Here is a 21432-nt window from a genome sequence, read left to right on the forward strand (position 1 = left end):
TTGAATATCAAATAAAAAAGTTAAAATGTTTTATGGGGTGGGGGTGTTTATGTTTCATTTCTGTCTCTTGTAATTAAACATTTGTTTTAACAAACATAATATTGCAAATAATAATTATTATTCATGGGACGTGTCCCATAACATGCACACAACCCTCTACCATAATCTTTTTAGCATGGTAGAAGAAGAAAGCAGTGAGTCACATGATATACGCTGGATTTGACATCATCAGTTTTCGAGAAGAATGGGTTGAGTAAATGTATGTCCTTGCTTCTATTTTTCACATTTTCATAACATAGTTTATGATAGTTTATTACCTATTCCCTATTATTGATGAATAGAAAAGTGAAGGTTTATTTTTCAAGAATTTTGAAGCTCAAATGTCCTTAAATTCTGGAATAACCCAAAATTATTTTCATGATTTTACTGCTCTCATACTACTGCAGTTGTCCTTCCACACCTGGACATAGTCACTGATGATGACATCAGAATTTACATTCAGCTGTTCGCCGTTCGCAACAAACTTTTCAAATTCCTACTCTTGATGGTGTGTGTGTGTGTGTGCGTGTGTGTCCGTGCGCGTGCGGAGGTGTCCGTGCGCGTGAGTGCGTGTACAGGCTGGCCCAGCTGAGCAAGGCGTAGCCAGCGTGTGACGTCATCGACCCCAACGGAGCTTGTTTTGGAGGAAGTGGACAGCAAGCGAGCGAGGCTAACGGCTAGGCTAGCACATTAGCTTGACGGACAGGAAACGCCAACAAGACACCATTGTAGCAAATCTCCAAGTGAGATATTCGCTGCCTCTGACAGCGCTCACTACGATTCGGAGAGTTCGTCGCGACGGACAGATATCATTTATTAGCACAGTGTCGAGGCTTTAAAGGGATACTTTTGCTACGACAGACATTTAAAAGGAACTGCTAGCCTCTTTTTTTTTTTTTGCTAATCTGCGCGTTAGCTAACGCTAGGTACGGAGGCTGAGGAAAAGTCCACTTTTGATATTTTTGACCACAGGATCGTCTCACAGGTATGGTTTATGATATTTGACACATTGGCTCCGCAAATATGAACGACGACCCTTGGGGGAATCGTGTTCGATTCCCCATCACCCGTTGTGAAACTGAACGTTAGCCGAATCGATTTAGCTGGTGGCAAATCACAAAAACGAGCACAAAATGCGACAAAAACAACACACTGTCGCTCGTTATCAAGTCAAAAAACAAAAACGTTGTATTCATGATTTAACCTTTCGAGATGTTACAAATGTTGGGTCGAGTTTTTGGTTTCTGTTGCCACCTTGGAGTGTTTTCACAGCAGTGAAATGATGACTGCGCATTCTGTGTAATCGGTTACCTGGATTTATTGTGCTTCTCGTTAAACATTTTTTTTACACGAATGGTGGTTATTAAATCCCTATTTTCCGAGCTAACTCCTGCTTGCCAAGTCATGATTCCGTTAGCCGTGTGTTGACCAACCATGTGATCAGTCGCTGACTATGTGTCATGGGGTGCAGATTAGGAGCGCCGCTGCCCTAGCATTTTGGCATCCTTTAAAAGCATTGTCTTCAGTCTTCCAGCGTTACTTATTTTCATTGAAATAAGCAAAAACATACGTGAAAGTACGTCTCCGGAGAGTTTGTTAATGAAAAATCATCACAACTCTAACCGTAATCCAGTCAAATCACAGAGATTGGACTTTGGTCGGTACTGCTTGGATGTACTTTGGTGTTTAATTACATTTAGGGACACTCAGCTGAAGTGAGGAATGCTTTGTGATGCTACTATAGCTTAAATAAAATTTTTATTATTAGTACTGATTATGCTTGGTGTAGTCATTACATCTGTAAATGACCACAGTTTAAGTAAATGCTCATTGCCTCGCCTAATTTCAATACAATAGTAAGATAATCTATTTATATACAACAAAAATAGATTAAATCATCAGTGCTTTCTCTCGTAGAGTAAGAACATGTAATGATTAACGCTAGGTTCCATTCTTTGTTGTCTCGTGACTGGGGTTTGTTTTTGGTATTCTTTTAACAACTCTCAGTGGAACCTCCAAAGTCAAACAGTCCATGTTGTTACGCTGCTCGACTTCTCATTGGTTGTAATTAATTTGTAAACCGTCCTATACTTTAAAAACAAACTCTCTTCCTCGTAAACGTTACATAACGTACATGTCCTTGTGGAGTAATTCTAAGATACTTAACTAACAACTCCAACCTGCTAACCTGAAAATGCTTTCTTGTTCTTTTTCTGTGGGTTCTACTGGCGGTTGGCAAACCTTCTAATGGTGCATTACCGCCACCAACTGATATTGTCCTTTCACTGCAAGGAAGCCAATGTGAATTGATGGTAGCTTTCTGACACTATCTAGCAATTAAGACTCTAGAGCGCACATATATCTAAACATTTTTGCTTGATCCTCAAAACAAACCATTGGCCAAGCTATGATACGAGATCCATTTTTAGTGCGCAACTTGAAGGATATCGGGGTTTGGTGTGGAGCTGCATCCACTAGATAACATGGTAAACAACAATACATTATGGTGTGCATGTATTGTACATTAATGCTATTTTTGTCATTGCCTTGTTGCACATTTTCGTCAATAAGCATTTTTCCTGTGATGTTTTGTTTGGAGTGCTGTTTCCACTTGGGGGAGTTTCACCCTAATGTTTTCTCATGTCGTTCCAGCTGAGGCACAATGACTTCAAGGAAGAAAGTCCTCCTCAAAGTCATCATCCTCGGAGACTCTGGGTGAGTGGTCCTCGTCCATAAAACTCAAGTGGTTTGCAGTGCACCTGTTATGGATGCATTACTGCAAAGAGCACCACTTGTCCTGCTCTCACCACCCCCCCATGAACACAAATGAAGGTTTTCTGTCCCTAATCTTCGTTTCTCCTTCGCGCCCTGTGCTTGGTTCCCATCAAGAGTTGGGAAGACCTCGCTGATGAACCAGTACGTGAATAAGAAGTTCAGTAACCAGTACAAGGCCACGATAGGTGCAGACTTCTTGACGAAAGAAGTCATGGTGGATGACAGACTTGTCACAATGCAGGTATGAAATGTATAACGTTGGCACCAAATTAAGAGATATGTTGTACTGTTTATCCCATTCACTAAAGTGCATTGGGGATTGTTGTCCCAAAATGATTGTTTACATCCTGCTGTACATTTCATTCTTCCTCATATAATAATAATAATAATAATAATAATAATAATAATAATAATAATAATAATAATGTAATTGACAGCAGCAACTCGCTAAGAAGGTGTTTAAGGAGGCGTGTACGACTGAGCCGGTAGGTGGCGGGGGTGACTACGTTACAATCGACAAGTGACGTAGTCGGCTACTTATCGTGCACTGAGAGGACAAACAGCCAAATTGTGTTTATCCCAGTGTTGAACCTTAAGATGGCACCAAAGTCACGATTTTTGCCCCAAATTCAAGTTTTCAACAAACATGTACTAAAATATCAAAATAATGACCAGAACATGTAGACAGCATTAGTAGACACCAGTTTATCAGCAGGAAAAAAAAGTTGATTTAGCGTTGAGTACACCCTAAAAGACAATTTCAAAAATTGTTTTTGCGATTTTTTTTTTTTAATGACCCATATATCCCAATTAAATTTCCTTAAAATTGCATTAAATTAAGTGCTATTATTTTTTTATTTGCTCATAAAAGTCAATTTTGCACAGCACACACAATTAGTAATTAAAAAAAAAAAAGATAAATAAAATGAAACAAATAATCCAGTGATCAGAAAGATAGTTCCAATCAAAATATGTGGTTGTACAACTTATTTTTAAGGAATACAGTGTAGTGCAAAGAATTAATTAAGTACAATGTGTTTCAAGTAATTTAGTAATATCTACCATGTTAAGAATTCCTCGAGCTGTTTAGTGTGTGATGTTTAATTATATTCTGCTTTGAAATCCATGCTTTTAATTTGGAAGGCTGCTCTGCATTTCCATTTCCTGTTCACCGTTCATCATTCTTTTCGTAGTGCAGTAGTAAATGATGACATAGTATATAGTTACCGTACAAATATATGGCTGCACTTCAGACCCAATTAAATTGTACATAACATTTAGATTTTTCTTTACTGAAGACATGTAACACAGGTGGTGTGTTTTTGTGGGGACCCGTATACCAAGTTGCCTCTCAATCAGTTTCACTTCCTTTTTTCGTGTTTCAGATTTGGGACACGGCAGGTCAGGAGAGGTTCCAGTCTTTAGGAGTGGCGTTCTACCGCGGAGCAGACTGCTGCGTTCTGGTGTTTGACGTGACGGCCCCCAACACCTTCAAGACCCTCGACAGCTGGAGGGACGAGTTCCTCATCCAGGCCAGCCCCCGGGATCCGGAGAACTTTCCCTTTGTGGTGCTCGGCAACAAGATCGATTTAGAGAACAGACAGGTGTCTTGCCAGACTTCCTCTTTTCTTTCTTAGTTTTACGATTGGGCCCTAATATATTCTGCGTGCTCCGTGTGCATTCAGGTCACAACCAAGCGGGCGCAGGCTTGGTGTCAGAGCAAGAACAACATCCCTTATTTTGAAACCAGCGCCAAGGAGGCCATCAACGTGGAGCAGGCCTTCCAGACGATCGCACGCAACGCTCTCAAACAGGTAAGGCAATCACAATGGCACAGCAGCGCTCGGCGCAGATGCGCAACTCTCCTGCCCGTCGTCTTTTCAACCAGGAGACCGAAGTGGAGTTGTACAACGAGTTCCCGGAGCCGATTAAGCTGGACAGGAACGAGCGAGCCAAGCCTTCGGCAGAGACCTGCAGCTGCTGAGGACCGCGCAGATCTGCGTCACGGCCCTCATCACCCCGTCATGCCTTGTCGAAATATCCTCCCTTCCCATGACCTGCCGTGTTGACCCCCCCATGTCCAGCGTACAAGAAGCTCACAAGAGTACCATGTGACCAACATGCTGCGCCCTCATGTATGGGAACCATATGTTTTTCTATCAAGTCTCGGTCTCCTAGCCCAAAGAACACCTGAAACATCATATGCTTATTATTCCTGTCCAGTGTTTTCCCACCTTTAAAATGGCAACAGACATTTTCAGTTCGCTGAATATTGCTGCTTTCACAATCACTTGTTTTACTCAAACATCTTATATGTCTTTGTTGCATTGAGTAAAGTTGGATTTTTTTTTCCTGTAGCTGTGGTGATTGTTTTACATTCACAGGGCGCCACAACTGCATGAATAGAGGAAACACTGCTCCCTTCCTTTTAGTCATTTGTGTTGTGGCTTTGTGTCACACTCCACCTCACACAACCTTAAAACAGAATAAATACATGTTAGGGACTGAGATTCAAGATTGGATGATCAGAATGTGACCATTGCAGTAATATGTTGCCTATTGATGATGTGCTAATTGATACATGTTGATGAAGACAAATTACAAGCCCCGCCGACACTCGTGAAGTCATTCAAAATAACCTTGAAAGCTACCGTACACAAAACCGGCTCACAGGTTTGTGCTGTTCCCTTTTTGACTTTTTCTTGTACAGTAATCACTCGTTGGTGCAACATCAAACAAATCAAGACAGCATCTCACTCATACTTGACAGTCCTGGAGAAAGAAGTATAGTGATGGTTTGTAACTGAGTACACTTAACCAATGTGTTTCTTTTTATTGACAACTTGTTTCAAAGACTTTTTACGATTGCAATCATTTTGTGGGGAAGACAAACATGTAAGTCTCCATATCTTACTGCCAGTTGCTTTAAGTGCTTGACATTTCTTTTAACCAATCAGATCTGTCTGTTTGAATCATGGTGAAATGTATTACGGATTAGAGGATAGCTAACAGGCTGTAACTTTGAACGAAAACGTGAGATGGTGGAAGTAGTGGCATTCATCATTGTATTATAAATATGATAAATGCATAGCAATGTTTCAAAATGTCTTTGCCTTTCAAGTAATAAGGGTAATAAAAACCTCAAATTCAGCAACCTGTTTTATTTCTGAAATTCTATCCGAACATCTAATCATTGAACAACAATATATATTAACTGTATGGCCCATGTTGTAACTGAATATGAGAACAAAATCCAGTAATTCCCCTTTACTGGGTTTTTGTTTTTTTGTTGGCCCCCTGCAGCCACTGCTGCAGTGCTCCTGTAGACTTGCCAGGAGTGTCCTTCTTGTCTCTGTCCTCCTGGGCGTCCGACTCCTTCCTCTTTGAAGTGCCGCTCGCCAGCCAGCTCATCATCATCTTGCTGCTGGCTGTCGGCTTGGGCTCCTGTGGGGAATACATGGCCACATATGTCAGCTGACTTAAATGGTAACCATTGCGATCACATGAAGGCAGTGAAGGATGCGTACCACCCACTTTTCCTGAAGAAGAGTACCTCTCATTTTCTCTGCATGATTATTATTTTTTATGTATTTATGTGGCTGAAGTAGCACAATAAATCAAGTACCTTTTTCTGGTTGAGGTCCACAGGATGAAGGCACTCAGGAGAGTTGTTGCGAGAATTATTGACAAACGACGAGACAGGGTGATAGGTCAATATGTCTTCTGATTGGAGCAATTTTAAAGCGTCCACCGATTTCACTTCACCGAAATCAAGCCATCTCCTCACTTCCTCCTCTCCGGCCAAGATGGCTGGCATCCTGAAACAGGCAACACCTTAAGCTTTGAAGCAAAGCAAAGCCAGAAAGGTGTATCTCTGATCCTCACCTGTCATGGATGCTGTGGAGATTGGGGGAGGCGTTCACAGTGATGACACTGTAGGTGTAGAGGGGCTCTCCACCAGATGGAGGTGTCCAGCAGTCAAATAGTCCTGCCATGGTCAACAGCCTCCAGCCTGTCCACTCATCTGATGCGTCTTCTGCCTGTTAACACAACTCAGCAAATGTTAATCGTGAACCACCATTTATCGTGGGGGATAAGTTCCAGACTCTAACCCACAATAGGTCCAAATCAGAAAACACATTAAAAAAAAAAAACATAATTGAACAAAGTGGTAGACATAAAACATTGACTTGCCTCTGCTGACTCATTGACAGGATCTTGTTTCTCCTCACAAGAATTGTGAGTCTGTGGGAAGTAGATGAAAAATGGCTGGTTTTCTTTTTCCTGCCTCCTCCACTCGTAAAAGCCGTCAGCAAGGATGACGCAGCGCTGTCCTTTCAGCAGAGGCTCCTTGGTGAAAAAGCAAAGGAGACATATTATGGAAACTTGATTTTTGAATCGCTTGTATACAAATAGTTGGTCTCTGAAGTTCCTGACCACACATAAAATGTGAAATTAAACAACCAAGTAAATTATAAATAAAAATAAAAAATAAAAAAACCTGTTTGCCACAAAGTACCTTGTAAGTCTTTTTCTGCAGGATGTTCTCACTGCGACAGTTGCTGGTGCTGTATTGCATCTTGCTTGGGTCGTTCTCTTTAAACCAGGAAGGGACCAGGCCCCAACGCATGGAAGCCAAAACACACTCATCCACGGGTGCATCCTACACACACACAAACATCATGTCAGCTGCACCACCAAAAGAGATCTAATACCAGCACTGTATTAAAAATGTTTAACTTTCCTAATTTCGAACATTTTGACAAAATTTACATTTCCATTTTCTGCCTTTTTTCAAGCTCTTTTGGGTGACGTAAGTCTTGCGAATAAAACAAGAAAATGTTTGTTTTGGTCACGAATACCTACACTTTTTGCGAGTTGTCTGCTAGGAAAACATTGTTTAATCATGCTAAGACTTTCCAAGCGTACTTTTGACCCAGTTCTCGATCAGTTTACCTTGTCAAAGTGCCTGTGGGACAACAACACGGGGCTCATGGACTGGGGACTTTTGTTGTAGGAGGGTCGATATTTGTCCGCGTCTCCCTCCCTCCACCCAGGCTGTCTCCGCTGCCCGCGTCGGTTTCTGTACGAGCAGGCTCGGCTCACCTCGTCCGGAGCCAAAGTGCACGCAGTCCTTCCGCACATTTTACCGGCAAACCGCGGTGTTCCTATGAGGCAAATTCGGGACACACGCACTAAGTAAGCTGACACTTTTGTAAACGATAAATTAGCATGTAATGTTAGCTTAACTATTCCGCCAATTCCTCGTTATAAAAAAATGAAGCTTACCTGTTTTCTTGTGTTTTCGTTGGTTGTAAGTAAAACTGCGTGTTCGTGTTTGTTGTGAGACTTGTGTTTTGATGGCGTGAATGAAGAGGAGGAGGAGATATGCCCGGACAGTCTTCCCCGCTGCACGAGACGTCACTGTGACGTAACGAGACGGTTTTAAGCCAAGATGGCGGCATAATCGGGGTGGAAAAGCGTCGGATGATATTATGTAGCCTAATGTATGATATTAATTTTCATGGACTAGTAAATTACTTTCAAATATCAGACTCTTTACCTTATTACGTCTGGGGTTTGTTTCTTGCTACTTGGTTTTCAATTTATACCACTTAATTATAATGACCTTTTCTCATGAAATGCATTGGAAATTAAATTGCAATACAAATGTTTTTCTGTACCTCCAAATATTATATTAGCATCGTCCATAAGCAGTTCAGATAACGAATGGATGTATGTATGTTTATCAGTAGCCTATTTGTTGGTTATATAAAATAGTTTTGATATATTTCTATTTGTGAAGCTATTTCGAAAAATCAAAAACATGAACACATCTGCCAATAAAAAAGATTATTGTCAGGCTAGTAGAACATATATCCATTTTAATTAACTTTGAACATGTATGAGCCTAACACTCTTAGACCACGTTTTTGTTTACTTTGGACTGAAAATGTAAGAAACTGGACTTCCTAAACTCCAAAATGGAATTTCTATCAGTCTGCAATGCAGTGTTATCCATTTGTTACACAGTCTCTTAATATTAAATAATACAAATAATAATTTAAAAATCTCTTTAAAACTTCATTGCATATCACATAATACCTTATTAAATATTGTAAATCAAAAATAAAATTAAATACATGAAATGCCATACAATAAATGTGTTCATGTGCAGGTTGCATAGAGGCGCCCTTGGTTGTTGTTATGGGAACCGTAAACCGAGTTGGGGAAGAGCGTGCGTTCCTCCGGGGAAACTCAACAACAAAGTCAGCACATCTTGGAGCTTAGCAGGTAGGAACAATAGAGACTACTGTTATTAAACATGGGGATTTTCACAAATCCGATCATGTGTGGTATAACATTAAATTGTTTTTTCTTGTTGAATCTATTTTGGCTGTACTGTAATTTATGAGTAAGTTTTATATGTATTTGAAAACATTAGATTTGTTTGATTGGGAAAATGTGGGTGGAATAAGTTTGCAGTTGTGTGACAATGTTTACTCACACCATGTCAAGGTGCAAATCTAACCTTTGTAGACAAGCAGTCTGCAATTTGACCACTCACATTGACAAAGTAAACCAGTTGTTGCCATCAATTTTAATCAATGTATCACATTATGCACCCTATTGAACACACCTTTTCACTGTAAAGTTAATGCACAAATACTTTCTGGACAGTCGGTGTGTAACATGTACATATACATTATTAATGTTTTTGTTTCCTGGAGTGATAATGATGTATGGCTGAATCATGAAACAGGGAAATAAATGCATGCCGGAATTGTCCCAATAGAATAGTGGTTTTGTGTTCAGAAAAGTGTTTTTCCTGTGCCAGTGTTGACTAAATGTTTGTTCCACCATTATTGATCAGACAAACTTATGTGACTTATTAAAAATAAAGATGCCTAAATTCCCACTGTTTGCCAAAGCCCCAGCTCAAAATAGCCTCTTCTTGCTGAATTTCCTTTACAATGATATAAAAAGTACATACACTGTAATGTTTTGACTCTAAACTTGACCCTCAGATAGTTAGTCAGCTTATAGATCACAAGTGCTGAATTAATCATGAGGATGCACTCTAGACACGAATGTTTGAGTCTGGAGGCAATGTATTAAAGTTTCATGAAATTACTATTTTTGCCTCTTAGCTGACGTGACCAAATATCTTTAGTTACATTCACAGTAGTTTGTTCTTCAAGGCAGATGTGTTAAAGAGTGCTCTTGGATTTACAGGAGGAACAACCTGTGGGCCTGTTTCAAGACCAGAAACTAGCAGCAATGGTCCAACAATGCCAAAGTCAAGTTGAAATCAAAACCCTGCAAAACAGTAAGTTCTCACAATATGTTTGTACAGATAACCCATTCAGCATCCACTCTTTTCTGTCTTTTGTGTGTGTGTGAGACAGCTTCACCACCATGCCGGTACATTGTCCACCTGCCTGCTCTCAACCCGGAGAGACTAAAGACCGCCAAGGCCATAGTGGAAAAAACTGTCAAGGTAGGTCAAGGATGCATTTATATTATGAAAGAATTTGGCTTTGTATTATTTTGTAATAATATATTTTTTTAACTTCTACTTCTTACTTTTAGTTGCATAAAGTGTTCTCCGTTCAGGGCCCTTACCCGGTTATTAGGGCCTCACTGAGGGCCAGAGGCTGGGTGGAGAAGCGGACGTGTCGCCCCGGCCTCCACATGTACGCACGGCCTGTTAAAGAGGACCGCTGTAATGAGGCTGGTGACAGCGATGGTGACGATGGTCAGCTGATGATGTGATGTTAAAATGGCACATTTTGTCTCTTTTATTTATATGCCATTGATCCTACCTTCTCAGATGATGTCAAGCAAGAACAGGATCCAGATAGACTGTACAGTCTTATGGTAAGGCCACAAAGAAAGAAAAAATGAGAGCGTCTGATAATGTTTTGAGTTAAATGTCGCCTTTCTCATTCCTCAGTCTCGCCTGGTGCGGAATGAAATGGTTTATTTCTACTGGACAAATAAAAGAGATGCCATCAACACCAGCATCTTACAGAAAGAACAGATGATCAATCATTTTGCCAAAGCAGGCAGCTTCACCACCAAGGTACATTTGTCTTATGTTGAGTTGACTCGATAGATTATTCAATTAAAAAAAAAAAAAAAAAAAATCTGTTCCAGGTGGGTTTGTGCGTGAACCTGAGGAGCCTGCACTGGTTTGACTCAGCAGACCCGGACACCTTCTTTCCTCGCTGTTACAGACTTGGAGCACGGGATGAGAAGCATGCTTTCATTGGTGAGACATTTTAAATGACTTTCTGGTTAAAGGAAAAACAAAAAAGTACAACCTTTCGATGACTGTAAATTGTATTTCTCTCCTGAAGAGGACTACAGGAAGACAGCTTGCACCAGTCTTTTGAAGTATGTTGTGGAGGGAGTACATCAACTTCAGGAAGAGAAGAAAAACAAGCATGTTCAAAGTATAATCATTTTATCGTGCTATAGAGATCCTGACGTTGATGTCACGTGTCCCAAAATGGCCGTTAGCGCAACCATTTTAGCGGCATAGAAAACGCGTCTGGCACTTTGAGTAAATGACAAACGCCACACTTGCTCAATGATTAACAGCTGTTGTGGACCAGCTGCCACAACACGAAGAGGCAAAAAAAAAAGGATCAAGCATGCTTCAGGCTACCAAAAGAGGAACCAATGCGTAGCCAATGGTGCACTTTGTACATGGTGGCTAAATCAGCAGATGCTAACTGTTACCACACGCAAAATGTGGGGGAAATAATCTGTTTCGTTCATTTGTGCTGCTACGGTTGAATATGTATTACACAGTTGAATTTAACAACTGACAAACACAATTAAGAAGACTTTTTACGGTATAAATGGTGGCCGTGGCCAATTTAGCAGCTGCTAAGTTGCTAGCGTAAATAACACTGCCAAGGCTTGCGTGAAATTGCCAACTTTGGTGACATTTTGACTACACATAAATGGAAAATAAATCCGGATTGTACAAACTTGTAAAGCCCTTGTATGATCCGATTTAAACGCACTCACTAGCAACAGAGGACGTAATTCCACGTTAGCAGCATCGCCAAGTTGGAAAAAAAAAAAAAAAAAACTCCTGACACTTCATCGGCAATCCATCATATCCACCTTGCGCATGTATATCATGTCCTTTTCATCGAAGTTGACAGATATATGCTAGTTTTCGCCCTCCATGCCATTGTAGCCCATTATCGCTCATGCGCCACTTTCCTGCCTCATTGTGGCATGTTCAGAGAAAGCCACGTGACGTCAGGATCTCTATGTCGATCACTAGAGCTCGACTTGATTGCGATCCTCCATTTTTAGAACCACCCGATCCTGTGATTGTTTCCAAAATGATCAACACAGCTCTCAAAGTGTGTCAGGATTTTCTGGAGAGTTTGGAGCACGCTGACATTGACACAAGCTTGGAGACTAATCCATCCCTGGCGAAGGAGGAGTGGGGGGAATTTATTGACAACTACTACTTGCTTGTTCAGTAAGTCCTGCAGTATGTGCTTATGTGTTGCATATATAATAGAGGTTTTGTTTGCTCTTTCACTCAGTGACGGAGCCCAAATTGAGATTAGTAATCATTTGGTAACCTGCTGTAAGGCCATGCTGCAGAGGCTGGCTGAGGTCTGTCCACAACTGGACACAGACGGCATACACAATATATGGATCATCAAGCCAGGAGCAAAGTCCAGAGGCAGAGGTGAGAGCTCTGGCACTGTCAGATGTGAACAATTTCAAAATATGAATCCATCTCTTCTGTCTTCTAGGCATTAAATGTGCCAAGCGTTTAGATCAGATCCTCAGCCTGGTGGACAGCGATCCAGCTGTGATCAAGGAAAGCAAGTGGGTGGTGCAGAAGTACTTGGAACGCCCCTTCTTGGTGGAGGGCACCAAGTTTGATGTGCGCCAGTGGTTTCTGGTCACAGACTGGAACCCTCTCACCGTGTGGTTTTATAAGAAGTGTTATTTACGCTTCTCTACGCAGCCTTACTCATTGGACACGATGGACAAGTATGTTTGAAATACAAGAGTGTTTGAAGTGGAAACGACGTTTTATCTCCCTTAATTGACCGTTCACTAAGCCACACTCCGAATGCAGATAGGCCAGTCAAAGAAAAACTGAATTTTATGATTTTGACTCTTTTTAAGCTTTTGACATAGTGTTTCTCTTTTAAAAAGTAAAAAAAAAAAAAAAAAAAAAAAAATACAGTAGGCCTACTGTAATAGTAATGTGTTATCCAGAGACACTGAAGGGAAGTGTTTTTTTTTCTGTTTCTAAATATCAAGCTAGCTTACATGGTTTAATCACTTTAAAAAAAATAATAATAATAATAATAATCAGGAAAATCATTTTTGACTGTCCTGAAGAAATGAGTGTAACATGAAGTTGTACGCTTGGTAACCAAAATGCCAATGTTATGTAGCTAATGTGAGGCATAGGAATCTATAGCACTAGCAAATGTAGCCAATTAAGCTAACGAGGATAGCTAGCTTGAGGCGTAGTAATCCATAGCACTAGCAAAATTAGCCAACTAAGCTAACGAGGATAGCTAGTTACGTAGTAAATAGAAAGATAACTAGCTTAACAGGAACCATTGCTGGTGGCTTATGTAGTGGTAGGCCGAAGACTAGCACCGCACTTTGAGAATCACTATTGTATCATATTTCCAGGGAGTGCATGCAGCGGATACTGATGTTGACTGCAATAGCTTGTCTGACTTAGCAACAATAACTAAGGGAAGTGGATATTAGTGAAGCAAATTTCATTTGTATTAGAATTACTAAGAAATAGAATTTCAGTTTCATTTCCTACATCTTAAGCTCTTACGTAATTATGAAGTCAGTGCATTAATTTATGATTTGATTATAACTAAACACTTGAATCTTGAATCTAACCGTTCACTTGAATCTAGTATTCCATGACGTCTGGATCGCCAATTTCCAAACTTCATTTCTGCCCTTCTTTCAGCTCTGTGCACTTGTGCAATAATTCCATCCAGAAGCATCTGAGGCCTTCTCATCAACGCCATCCGTGCATCCCAGAAGACAACATGTGGTCAGATGAACAGTTCATGACCTTCCTGTCTGGTCGGGGCTACAATGTTCAGTGGGAAAATGTGGTTGTGCCCGGGATGAAGAAGGCTGTTATACATGCATTGCAAACCGCACAAGATCTTGTGGATTCCCGAAAAAACACCTTTGAGCTTTATGGCGCTGACTTCATGTTAGGTAAGAGAACGAACAACATACATTACAATCACATGCATATTCAGGTACTGTATATGGTAATTTCCTGAAGTAATAACTAATTATTGGAATTGAGATCTCTAATAAGAAATAATCAAATACATTACTTGTTTCTCCAGGCCGTGACTTACATCCATGGCTGATTGAAATCAATGCCAGTCCAACCATGGCCCCCTCTACACCCATCACAGCCCGTCTTTGTGCAGCTGTGCAGGAGGATACGCTGCGTGTCGTCCTAGACCGCAAAGTAGACAGATCAGCAGAAACGGGAGACTTTGAGCTCATATATCAACAGGTACAATCTACAAGCTTACAATCAAATCTTTTGACCGCATTACTTAATTTGTCTTTTTTTTTTTTTTGTAGGCAACCGTAGATATACCACAGTATGTAGGAGTCAATTTATTTATCGAGGGCTTCCAGCTGAAAGGCGGCTGTCTGCTTCCTCCTGTGAAGCCTTTGAACCGCTCAGCCCCAAAGTATCGTGGCACCAAAAAGGAGATGGCAACCGAAAAAATCAAGTCTCTGCCAAAAGTGGTCAAGAGTGCCAATACGGCCGTCAAAAACATCCCAAATAGAATTCTTCCCCCTCCTGTTCCTCAGCCACCAGTTCCCATCCCTATTGAAACATTCACCCTTCACCTGCCAAAGACGGCACACAGGTCCATCCACCTACCTCTTGATGCTTGCTCACATTCTGTCTTTTTGTGGCGAAGAGGCTTGTAGGTAAGACATCTTCAGGGAATGCTGAATGCCATAGAAGAAGAAAAACAAGAAGCTCTTAAAGGTTGTCATTCTCAAACAATCCATAAAGGCAGCCACTTAAAACTAGTTTGGTTGATGGTAAGGAATCTGCAAGCATGTATGCCGTCAATGTTTTGTAGAATCAATCCATCCATCCATCCATCCATTATCTACTGCTTATCCGGGGTCGGGACGAGGGGGCAGCAGCTTTTGGAGGGAAGCCCAGACTTCCCTCTCCCCATCCACTTCAGCCAGCTCCTCCGGCGGGATCCCAAGGCGTTCCCAGGCCAGCCGAGATACATCGTCTCTCCAGCATGTCCTGGGTTGTCCCCGGGTCCTCCCGCCAGTGGGACATGCCCGGAATACCTCTCCACGTTGGCGTCCAGGAGGCACTCAAACCAGATGCCCGAGCCACCTCAACTAGTTCCTCTCAACGCGGTTTTATAATATGTGTACACTAGTCAAATATATTTGTTGCTGTGCTGAAGAGTTATTGACCAAAAACCATTTAATGCACTTCAAAGATGTTTTATCTCTTTATCTCTTAATAAAGTAAGAATGTATTTGCTTGTTATTTTTATTTCATTGTCGCTTTACTTTACATTTAAGCTACTGTACCTCTTACCCTCATAAGTTTGGTATATCCTGGACTGGTCGCCACTCGCCAATCACGCATACTGACACACATTCAACTCACATTCAATTACCTAACATGCACGGTTTACATGGCAGAACATGCAAACTTTGACAACAATATAGCCTATATGTGAATGCAACTGAAGTCTGTTCGTCTTATTAAATTCTATTTTGGTCTATACATTACATTACATTTATCTGTCTATGTAGATGGTTGGTGAGGCCACAAACAAGTTTTTTGTTTCCATGCGCAACCTACTCAAATATGTAATGCCACAAAAAAAAATACTACTAATACCAAGTAACTTCATAATGAAAGTTTTTCTTTTTAAACACACACCATTAATATTAATTATTATTATTAATATGAAATGTGTATGTATTCATTAAAACTCGTCTTGTTTTTAGCTTTTGTTTTACTTTCAACAACACGTAGTGAACACGGGGTGGCGATAAGTAGTTTTGAGGCGGGTGGCACAGTTTATCACGCGAACGAAGAAGAACCACTCTTGAGGACAGCGGAAACGTCTTCTCTAACCGGGACTGAAAATGGCGGCGTCTGTGTGCCGAGTCGGGAGTACCGTGGGTCGTGTACTCGCCAAAACTCGCAGTGTAAGTAAGGTTTCGAACAATTCGTCGAAGAAAAAGCCAAAAGGCGCTTCAAGTTCCGGATATTGTGGAAGTGAACCGACACAAAATAGAGGAAGCAACTGTCTTTGTTAGCTTTCCGCAAGTGGTATTTTCAATTAGCATTTTAGCATCGGCTAGCTTGGAGCCAATGCAAGGTCAACTGACAAATAAAAATAACGCCTTTGCCACCACTAATTTCGTTGACCTGTGAAGATTACACGTGCAAATACATTGTTTTACTTTCTTATGGTGGGTTTTCTCATTGTCTGATCTTGTCAAAAATAGTACGTCCCCGTTTGCCCTCTCAACCTACCATCGCTTCGTAAATAGAAGTAGTTAATCGAGTATGGTCAATTGGACTAAAGAATTGTTTAATGATGCTCTTCTATCGGTTGTCAATTTGTCTTCTAACTAATTATTTGGCCTTTGCCATAATACCCGAATTCTGCGTTGTGACCTTGGATCATGTATTGTAGTGCTTGTAGTTTGACAAATATTTTGTTTCGTTCATGCATTTTATTATAAATCACTTATAGTTTTTGTGACAGTACATATCATGAAATGCCAAGTTAAAGCTTAATAGAAATTAAGGAACGTAAAGATTGAATAAAACAAAGTGGTCTATTGCCTTGTATTTGAAGGCATTCCAAAGATTTGTTGGATTCTAACATTTTTGGAATCTTAACCTAATGAAGTTTTTAAAAATGGTACCAAATAATATTTTTCTCATTGGCAATTGATATTGAGTTAATTATATTATATTTATTATTAATATTGTACATTTTAAGTGATTGTCTTACTGTTCTAGCCCCTCCTGTTGTCTCTGAGGCGTGGACAGGCATCAGTCAGCTATGCCCAAAGTCTGCTGGGAGCCCCGGAAACCCGTCTCACTACCCTGGAAAACGGATTGAGGGTCGCATCGGAAGAGACGGGACACCCTACATGCACCGTAAGGACTTCATAATGTACAACGCTGCAGTAGTGGATACTGTAGTGCTTATGATCAACATTTACTCACTCTGCAATAACTCCTCTTTGTCATAGGTCGGACTGTGGATCAGTGCTGGCAGTCGCTATGAGAGCGAAAAGAACAATGGAGCAGGATTTTTCCTGGAGCACATGGCTTTCAAGGTAATCATAGGCTGATGCACTGACACCATTTTAGATAGTCATTTACTGTAAATCATCTGTAGTGAGTCTAAAGTCAGACAGTTCAACAAGACACCTTTTCGTCTTTGTTCTATAGGGAACCAAGAAGCACCCTCAGTCGGCCTTTGAGAAGCAGGTGGAATCTATGGGTGCTCATTTGAGTGCCTACACATCCCGGGAACACACCGCATACTACATGAAAATCTTGGCTAAAGACCTGCCTAAAGGTAACGTGACTTGTTCGTCTTCTTTCATGTAGTGTAGGACAGTGGAACCTCCAAAGGAGAGCACACGCTTTTCTGTGACAATGGTGCACCGCTAATTTTTTTGGATTTCATGTTTTTATTTTTATTTTTTGGGGGGCACCACAATAATGCCAATTTTTTTGTTACGTTTTCAGTAAATAAAAATAGGTCTGTAGTGTTGCTCTTTATGAGTGTTTTCATTTTGTGACTGTGTCCTATTCACTGAATAGCTGAAAGCCCATCGACAAATGCAGCTGTGCTTTTTCGTTCTTGTCACTCGAGCAACAGTTTATCTGAAGCTTATTTGTAACTCACATTCTGGTTTGCAACACTGCGTAAAGGGGGAAAAAAGCCCAAGCAACAGCTCATGAAGTCTAAAATAAAATTGTGGCACTTGTATGTCAAGGTACCCCCTGTACTTGTTTTCTCAGCGGTGGAGCTGCTGTCGGAGGTGGTGCAGAACTGCTCCCTGAGCGAGGCGGAGATTGAGCAGCAGCGAGGCGTCGTGCTGCGTGAACTGGAGGAAGTGGAAGGCAACCTGCAGGAAGTTTGTCTGGACATGCTGCATGCAACTGCCTTCCAGGGTACTGCTATGGCCCGCAGTGTACTGGGACCATCCGACAATGCCAGGTAGAAGGAAAAACAAACTCAAATCGAATAGACACTATAAGTTGCTCAATTTCATCATTTGCTTAGTTGTTGTAATTTGTTGTATCAATGCACAAACCCTGAACATTTTAAATAAACATCAGTTAAAATTCTATTAGAACGCTCACCCGCCAGAATCTAGTGGAATACATCAACCTCCATTACAAGGCACCCCGCATGGTTCTGGCTGCAGCTGGAGGTTGGTCCCCGTTTCTGCCACTATCTACACTTTTGGTGGAAAAATTGGCCCTTCATGTGATGTGCTCAATATGCAGGTGTGAAGCACGAGGAGCTGGTTGGGTTTGCCCAGACTCACTTGGGTGGAGTGCCCTTTAATTACGAGGCAGATGCTGTTCCTTTGTTGTCACCCTGCAGATTTACAGGAAGCGAGGTGAGCTCTTCAAATAGTTTTGCAGGGATACTTCGTCGCTTTTGGCGCTCGGCTGATTTTGCAGAGGTAGTAAAATCGCATCGTGACAAACTGGGAACCATAGCGTCATTGAATGCGGCAGTTGGTTTGAGACATCGTGACAAACAACAATGGAGAACACTTGAATTTGAGATAACAGGAAAAGAGACTGCTGCAGCAGAATTTGGTGAAAGTACTCTTAAACCTGCCAGTAACTTGATGAATGCTCTGGTAAAATTAGACTAAATTCTAATTGGGATGGGTTTAAAAATAATTGATATTGACTCGATTTTCCTTTTCAAGCTTGATATTCATAAAATCGTAAATTGATTATTTTAATATCTCTTTTTCTTATCAATTCATAATAGAATTTTAATTTTAGTGCATTCTTGAAATGTCCTGTTTACATGAATTTTAAAAAAAATTTCTTACCATTGTGAAAGACCTGACTTACAGCACTTTGAGACAATTAAGAATAACTTTAATTTCCATTTACAACTATTGAATATGAAAATATTTTCATCTCATCCTTGCTGATGTCAATGTTTGTGTCACACAAGTGCACGTTACTTTCATTAATAAACTAAATCATTTAACCAGTTTACGGCCTCTGAAAATTTTTATTTTGAATTTCATGTTTGTGGAGTTTTTATCATGTCCTTGATATTTAATAAGAATTGATGTTCCACAATTAATTGAAGTGGATCGAATCGGGGATATTATTTTTGAAATTAAATCAAACTGAACTCAAATTAATAGAAATCAAATAGATTGAGGAAATTAGAATCGATACCCAGCACAAGATGTTGAAGACAGTTAAAAGAAAAAAAAGTTCAATGTCATGTTGCCGAGTTCATGCAATGATTCTCCTCAGATCCGCATGCGTGATGACGCTATGCCCATGGCACACATCGCCTTCGCTGTGGAGGGGCCCGGTGTTGCCAGCCCAGACATTGTGGCTCTCATGGTGGCCAACGCCACCATTGGAAGCTTTGACCTCACCTGCGGTGGCGGAAAGGTAAGACGGCAGTATAATGTCTTATAAGTTATTTGTCCCCTTGAAGCTTTTCCCACTTGAGACTGTTCATTTTTGAGTGGCCATGACAGAGTGGTAAATAAAGCTCCTTTCTTAAAACCTGGGTCAGGGGTTTCACCCCCTGCCTCTGGACCTGTCGGGAGGGACACCTGCAGTACAATCAGCAGCTTACATTGTTTCCATTTTGATATCACCCATTTCTTCCAAACAATAGAACAGTGAAATGAACACACCAGTAAAACCTTAGTATGTCCTCTTCTTATTCCCATAAAGAACATGAGCAGCAGTCTGGCCCGCATGGTCGTGGAGGAGAACCTGTGTGAAAGCTTCCAGTCATTCTACTCGTCCTACAGTGACACCGGCCTGCTGGGTATTTACTTTGTGTCCGATAGGTTCCAGATTGACGACATGATGTACGCGGCCCAGAACACGTGGTGAGAAATGGCACTGGTCGCACGGCTCACATCAACTGCGCGATTTATTAGAACGTGTGAAAACGGAGTCACGTTGTGCCTCATGCAGGATGAATCTGTGCACCACATTCACTGAGAGTGATTTAGCCAGAGGAAAGAATGCTCTGAAGGCCAGCATGGTGGGACAGCTCAATGGAACAACTCCGATTTGTGACGACATCGGCAGACAGATTCTCAACTATGAACGGCACATCTCTCTGGCAGAATGGAACGCCCGCATCGATGTAAGTCTCTTTAAAAAGTAGCCGTTTGCCAGCACATGCAGTCTTGTAGTCCTGACCACACTTGGGCTGCATCTTTGTAGGCCCTGACCCCCAGGATGGTGCGTGACGTCTGCTCTAAATACATCTATGACAAGTGTCCAGCTGTGGTAGCGATCGGTGAGTTTGCATGTTGCACTGCTTTTGAAGTCCTTCTTTCAACCACACTTTAAGAATGATGATGATGAATGGATGTTGATTTATGTTCCTTACATCTCTCCATTTAGGCCCCATTGAGCAGATGCCTGACTACAACAGAGTACGCAGTGCTATGTACTGGCTGAGGTTTTAAATGACATTGTGGCGTTGCTCCGTGTCTGCTCCTCGTCCTCACACTGAGTTGTCCACACACAGCCATCAATGCACCCACCCCCCTCCTATCATGCCCACTGGTTTAGCCATCGAGGGTGGCAGCTAACAGTGTGAGTTGCGTTCACGAATTGGTAACCTCGTTTAATCTGTATATGACCTCAGCAGCAGGCACAGAATTGGGAGGATGTAGACTTCAAGTAATCTACTGAAGTCAGGACTCAGTACATCCTGAATACAAACATTCTGGAGCAAGAGCATATTTATCATTTCTGTAAGATTCATTTCTCTCTTCTATTGTACTTAACAGAAGCGCTCATTCTGATGAAAATAAAACTGTACAACACTGAGTCATTTGTCGTATTTGGTCTAATAGTCACAGATCAATGAATTGAAATTGGGTCATTTTTAGAGGCACTCATGACACGCTAGCGGGCCACAGCACACTGGTTGGGAATTACTGATTCAGAAGACCGGTAAAATTCTGTTTGAATGACGAAATGAATTCTGATTTACGTCACTTCAACAGGTCTATGTAGTTCAAGGGTCTGCATCCTTCAGTCCTCAAAAGATCCACAAAACCCTTTTGACATGACATCAAGAACAGTGCATACTGTATATCATTTTCTTTGCCTATAAAAACTTGTACTACATTTATGAAGACCTGCTATAGGGAACAACATTTTTAACTGAAAAGACACCTGGTTGAAGCTTACTTTCAAGTAATATAGTGTCCGAGTGAGTGCTTAAATTCATGAAATTAAAGCCAAACAATTTATAATTCCACCTGTAGCAAACCAAAAAT

General features: G+C 41.1%; 4 protein-coding genes across 4 annotated transcripts; 3 read left to right on the forward strand and 1 right to left on the reverse strand.

The window, feature by feature from the left end:
* The first annotated feature begins 597 nt into the window (after positions 1 to 597).
* Positions 598 to 5964, forward strand: rab7a (RAB7a, member RAS oncogene family). The gene is made up of 6 exons (XM_077528569.1): positions 598 to 1024; positions 2692 to 2754; positions 2929 to 3055; positions 4200 to 4418; positions 4500 to 4628; positions 4703 to 5964. The coding sequence occupies exons 2-6, from the start codon at positions 2702 to 2704 to the stop codon at positions 4796 to 4798; spliced, it is 624 nt and encodes a 207-aa protein (XP_077384695.1). The 5' UTR covers positions 598 to 1024; positions 2692 to 2701; the 3' UTR covers positions 4799 to 5964.
* Positions 5623 to 8256, reverse strand: hmces (5-hydroxymethylcytosine binding, ES cell specific). Its single transcript, XM_077528568.1, has 7 exons — positions 8104 to 8256; positions 7771 to 7982; positions 7334 to 7477; positions 7005 to 7164; positions 6700 to 6850; positions 6440 to 6632; positions 5623 to 6258 (listed from the first exon to the last, which is right to left on the reverse strand). Exons 2-7 carry the CDS (start codon positions 7957 to 7959, stop codon positions 6082 to 6084), a joined length of 1014 nt encoding a protein of 337 aa, XP_077384694.1. The 5' UTR covers positions 7960 to 7982; positions 8104 to 8256; the 3' UTR covers positions 5623 to 6081.
* LOC144023292 (tubulin monoglycylase TTLL3-like) lies at positions 7809 to 15404 on the forward strand. The gene is made up of 15 exons (XM_077528566.1): positions 7809 to 8013; positions 8993 to 9108; positions 10051 to 10144; positions 10224 to 10315; positions 10408 to 10573; positions 10649 to 10695; positions 10772 to 10900; positions 10975 to 11089; positions 11178 to 11273; positions 12154 to 12325; positions 12393 to 12541; positions 12609 to 12852; positions 13811 to 14070; positions 14208 to 14383; positions 14455 to 15404. Exons 3-15 carry the CDS (start codon positions 10096 to 10098, stop codon positions 14812 to 14814), a joined length of 2055 nt encoding a protein of 684 aa, XP_077384692.1. The 5' UTR covers positions 7809 to 8013; positions 8993 to 9108; positions 10051 to 10095; the 3' UTR covers positions 14815 to 15404.
* A 529-nt stretch (positions 15405 to 15933) lies between these two features.
* uqcrc1 (ubiquinol-cytochrome c reductase core protein 1) lies at positions 15934 to 20977 on the forward strand. Its single transcript, XM_077530462.1, has 12 exons — positions 15934 to 16080; positions 16907 to 17047; positions 17143 to 17229; positions 17345 to 17474; positions 17924 to 18122; positions 18260 to 18339; positions 18416 to 18531; positions 19424 to 19567; positions 19859 to 20019; positions 20108 to 20282; positions 20363 to 20438; positions 20546 to 20977. Exons 1-12 carry the CDS (start codon positions 16018 to 16020, stop codon positions 20608 to 20610), a joined length of 1437 nt encoding a protein of 478 aa, XP_077386588.1. The 5' UTR covers positions 15934 to 16017; the 3' UTR covers positions 20611 to 20977.
* The last annotated feature ends 455 nt before the right edge of the window (positions 20978 to 21432 follow it).

The sequence above is a fragment of the Festucalex cinctus genome, chromosome 8, assembly GCF_051991245.1.
Source record: "Festucalex cinctus isolate MCC-2025b chromosome 8, RoL_Fcin_1.0, whole genome shotgun sequence".
In the NCBI taxonomy this organism is placed as follows: Eukaryota; Metazoa; Chordata; class Actinopteri; order Syngnathiformes; family Syngnathidae; genus Festucalex; species Festucalex cinctus.

Excerpts from the sequence above, each read along its gene's own strand:
- uqcrc1 (XM_077530462.1), top strand. The coding sequence starts at position 16,018 with ATGGCGGCGTCTGTGTGCCGAGTCGGGAGTACCGTGGGTCGTGTACTC. Across the intron at positions 19,568-19,858 it reads TCACCTGCGGTGGCGGAAAG|AACATGAGCAGCAGTCTGGC; the intron begins GTAAGACGGCAG and ends ATTCCCATAAAG. Across the intron at positions 20,439-20,545 it reads TCCAGCTGTGGTAGCGATCG|GCCCCATTGAGCAGATGCCT; the intron begins GTGAGTTTGCAT and ends CTCTCCATTTAG.
- LOC144023292 (XM_077528566.1), top strand. The coding sequence starts at position 10,096 with ATGGTCCAACAATGCCAAAGTCAAGTTGAAATCAAAACCCTGCAAAAC. Across the intron at positions 11,274-12,153 it reads GAAAAACAAGCATGTTCAAA|AACCACCCGATCCTGTGATT; the intron begins GTATAATCATTT and ends CTCCATTTTTAG. Across the intron at positions 12,326-12,392 it reads AACTACTACTTGCTTGTTCA|TGACGGAGCCCAAATTGAGA; the intron begins GTAAGTCCTGCA and ends TCTTTCACTCAG.
- rab7a (XM_077528569.1), top strand. The coding sequence starts at position 2,702 with ATGACTTCAAGGAAGAAAGTCCTCCTCAAAGTCATCATCCTCGGAGAC. Across the intron at positions 2,755-2,928 it reads ATCATCCTCGGAGACTCTGG|AGTTGGGAAGACCTCGCTGA; the intron begins GTGAGTGGTCCT and ends GTTCCCATCAAG. Across the intron at positions 4,419-4,499 it reads TCGATTTAGAGAACAGACAG|GTCACAACCAAGCGGGCGCA; the intron begins GTGTCTTGCCAG and ends GTGTGCATTCAG.
- hmces (XM_077528568.1), bottom strand. The coding sequence starts at position 7,959 with ATGTGCGGAAGGACTGCGTGCACTTTGGCTCCGGACGAGGTGAGCCGA. Across the intron at positions 7,478-7,770 it reads CCCACAGGCACTTTGACAAG|GATGCACCCGTGGATGAGTG; the intron begins GTAAACTGATCG and ends GTGTGTGTGTAG. Across the intron at positions 6,259-6,439 it reads TGGACCTCAACCAGAAAAAG|GAGCCCAAGCCGACAGCCAG; the intron begins GTACTTGATTTA and ends TATTCCCCACAG.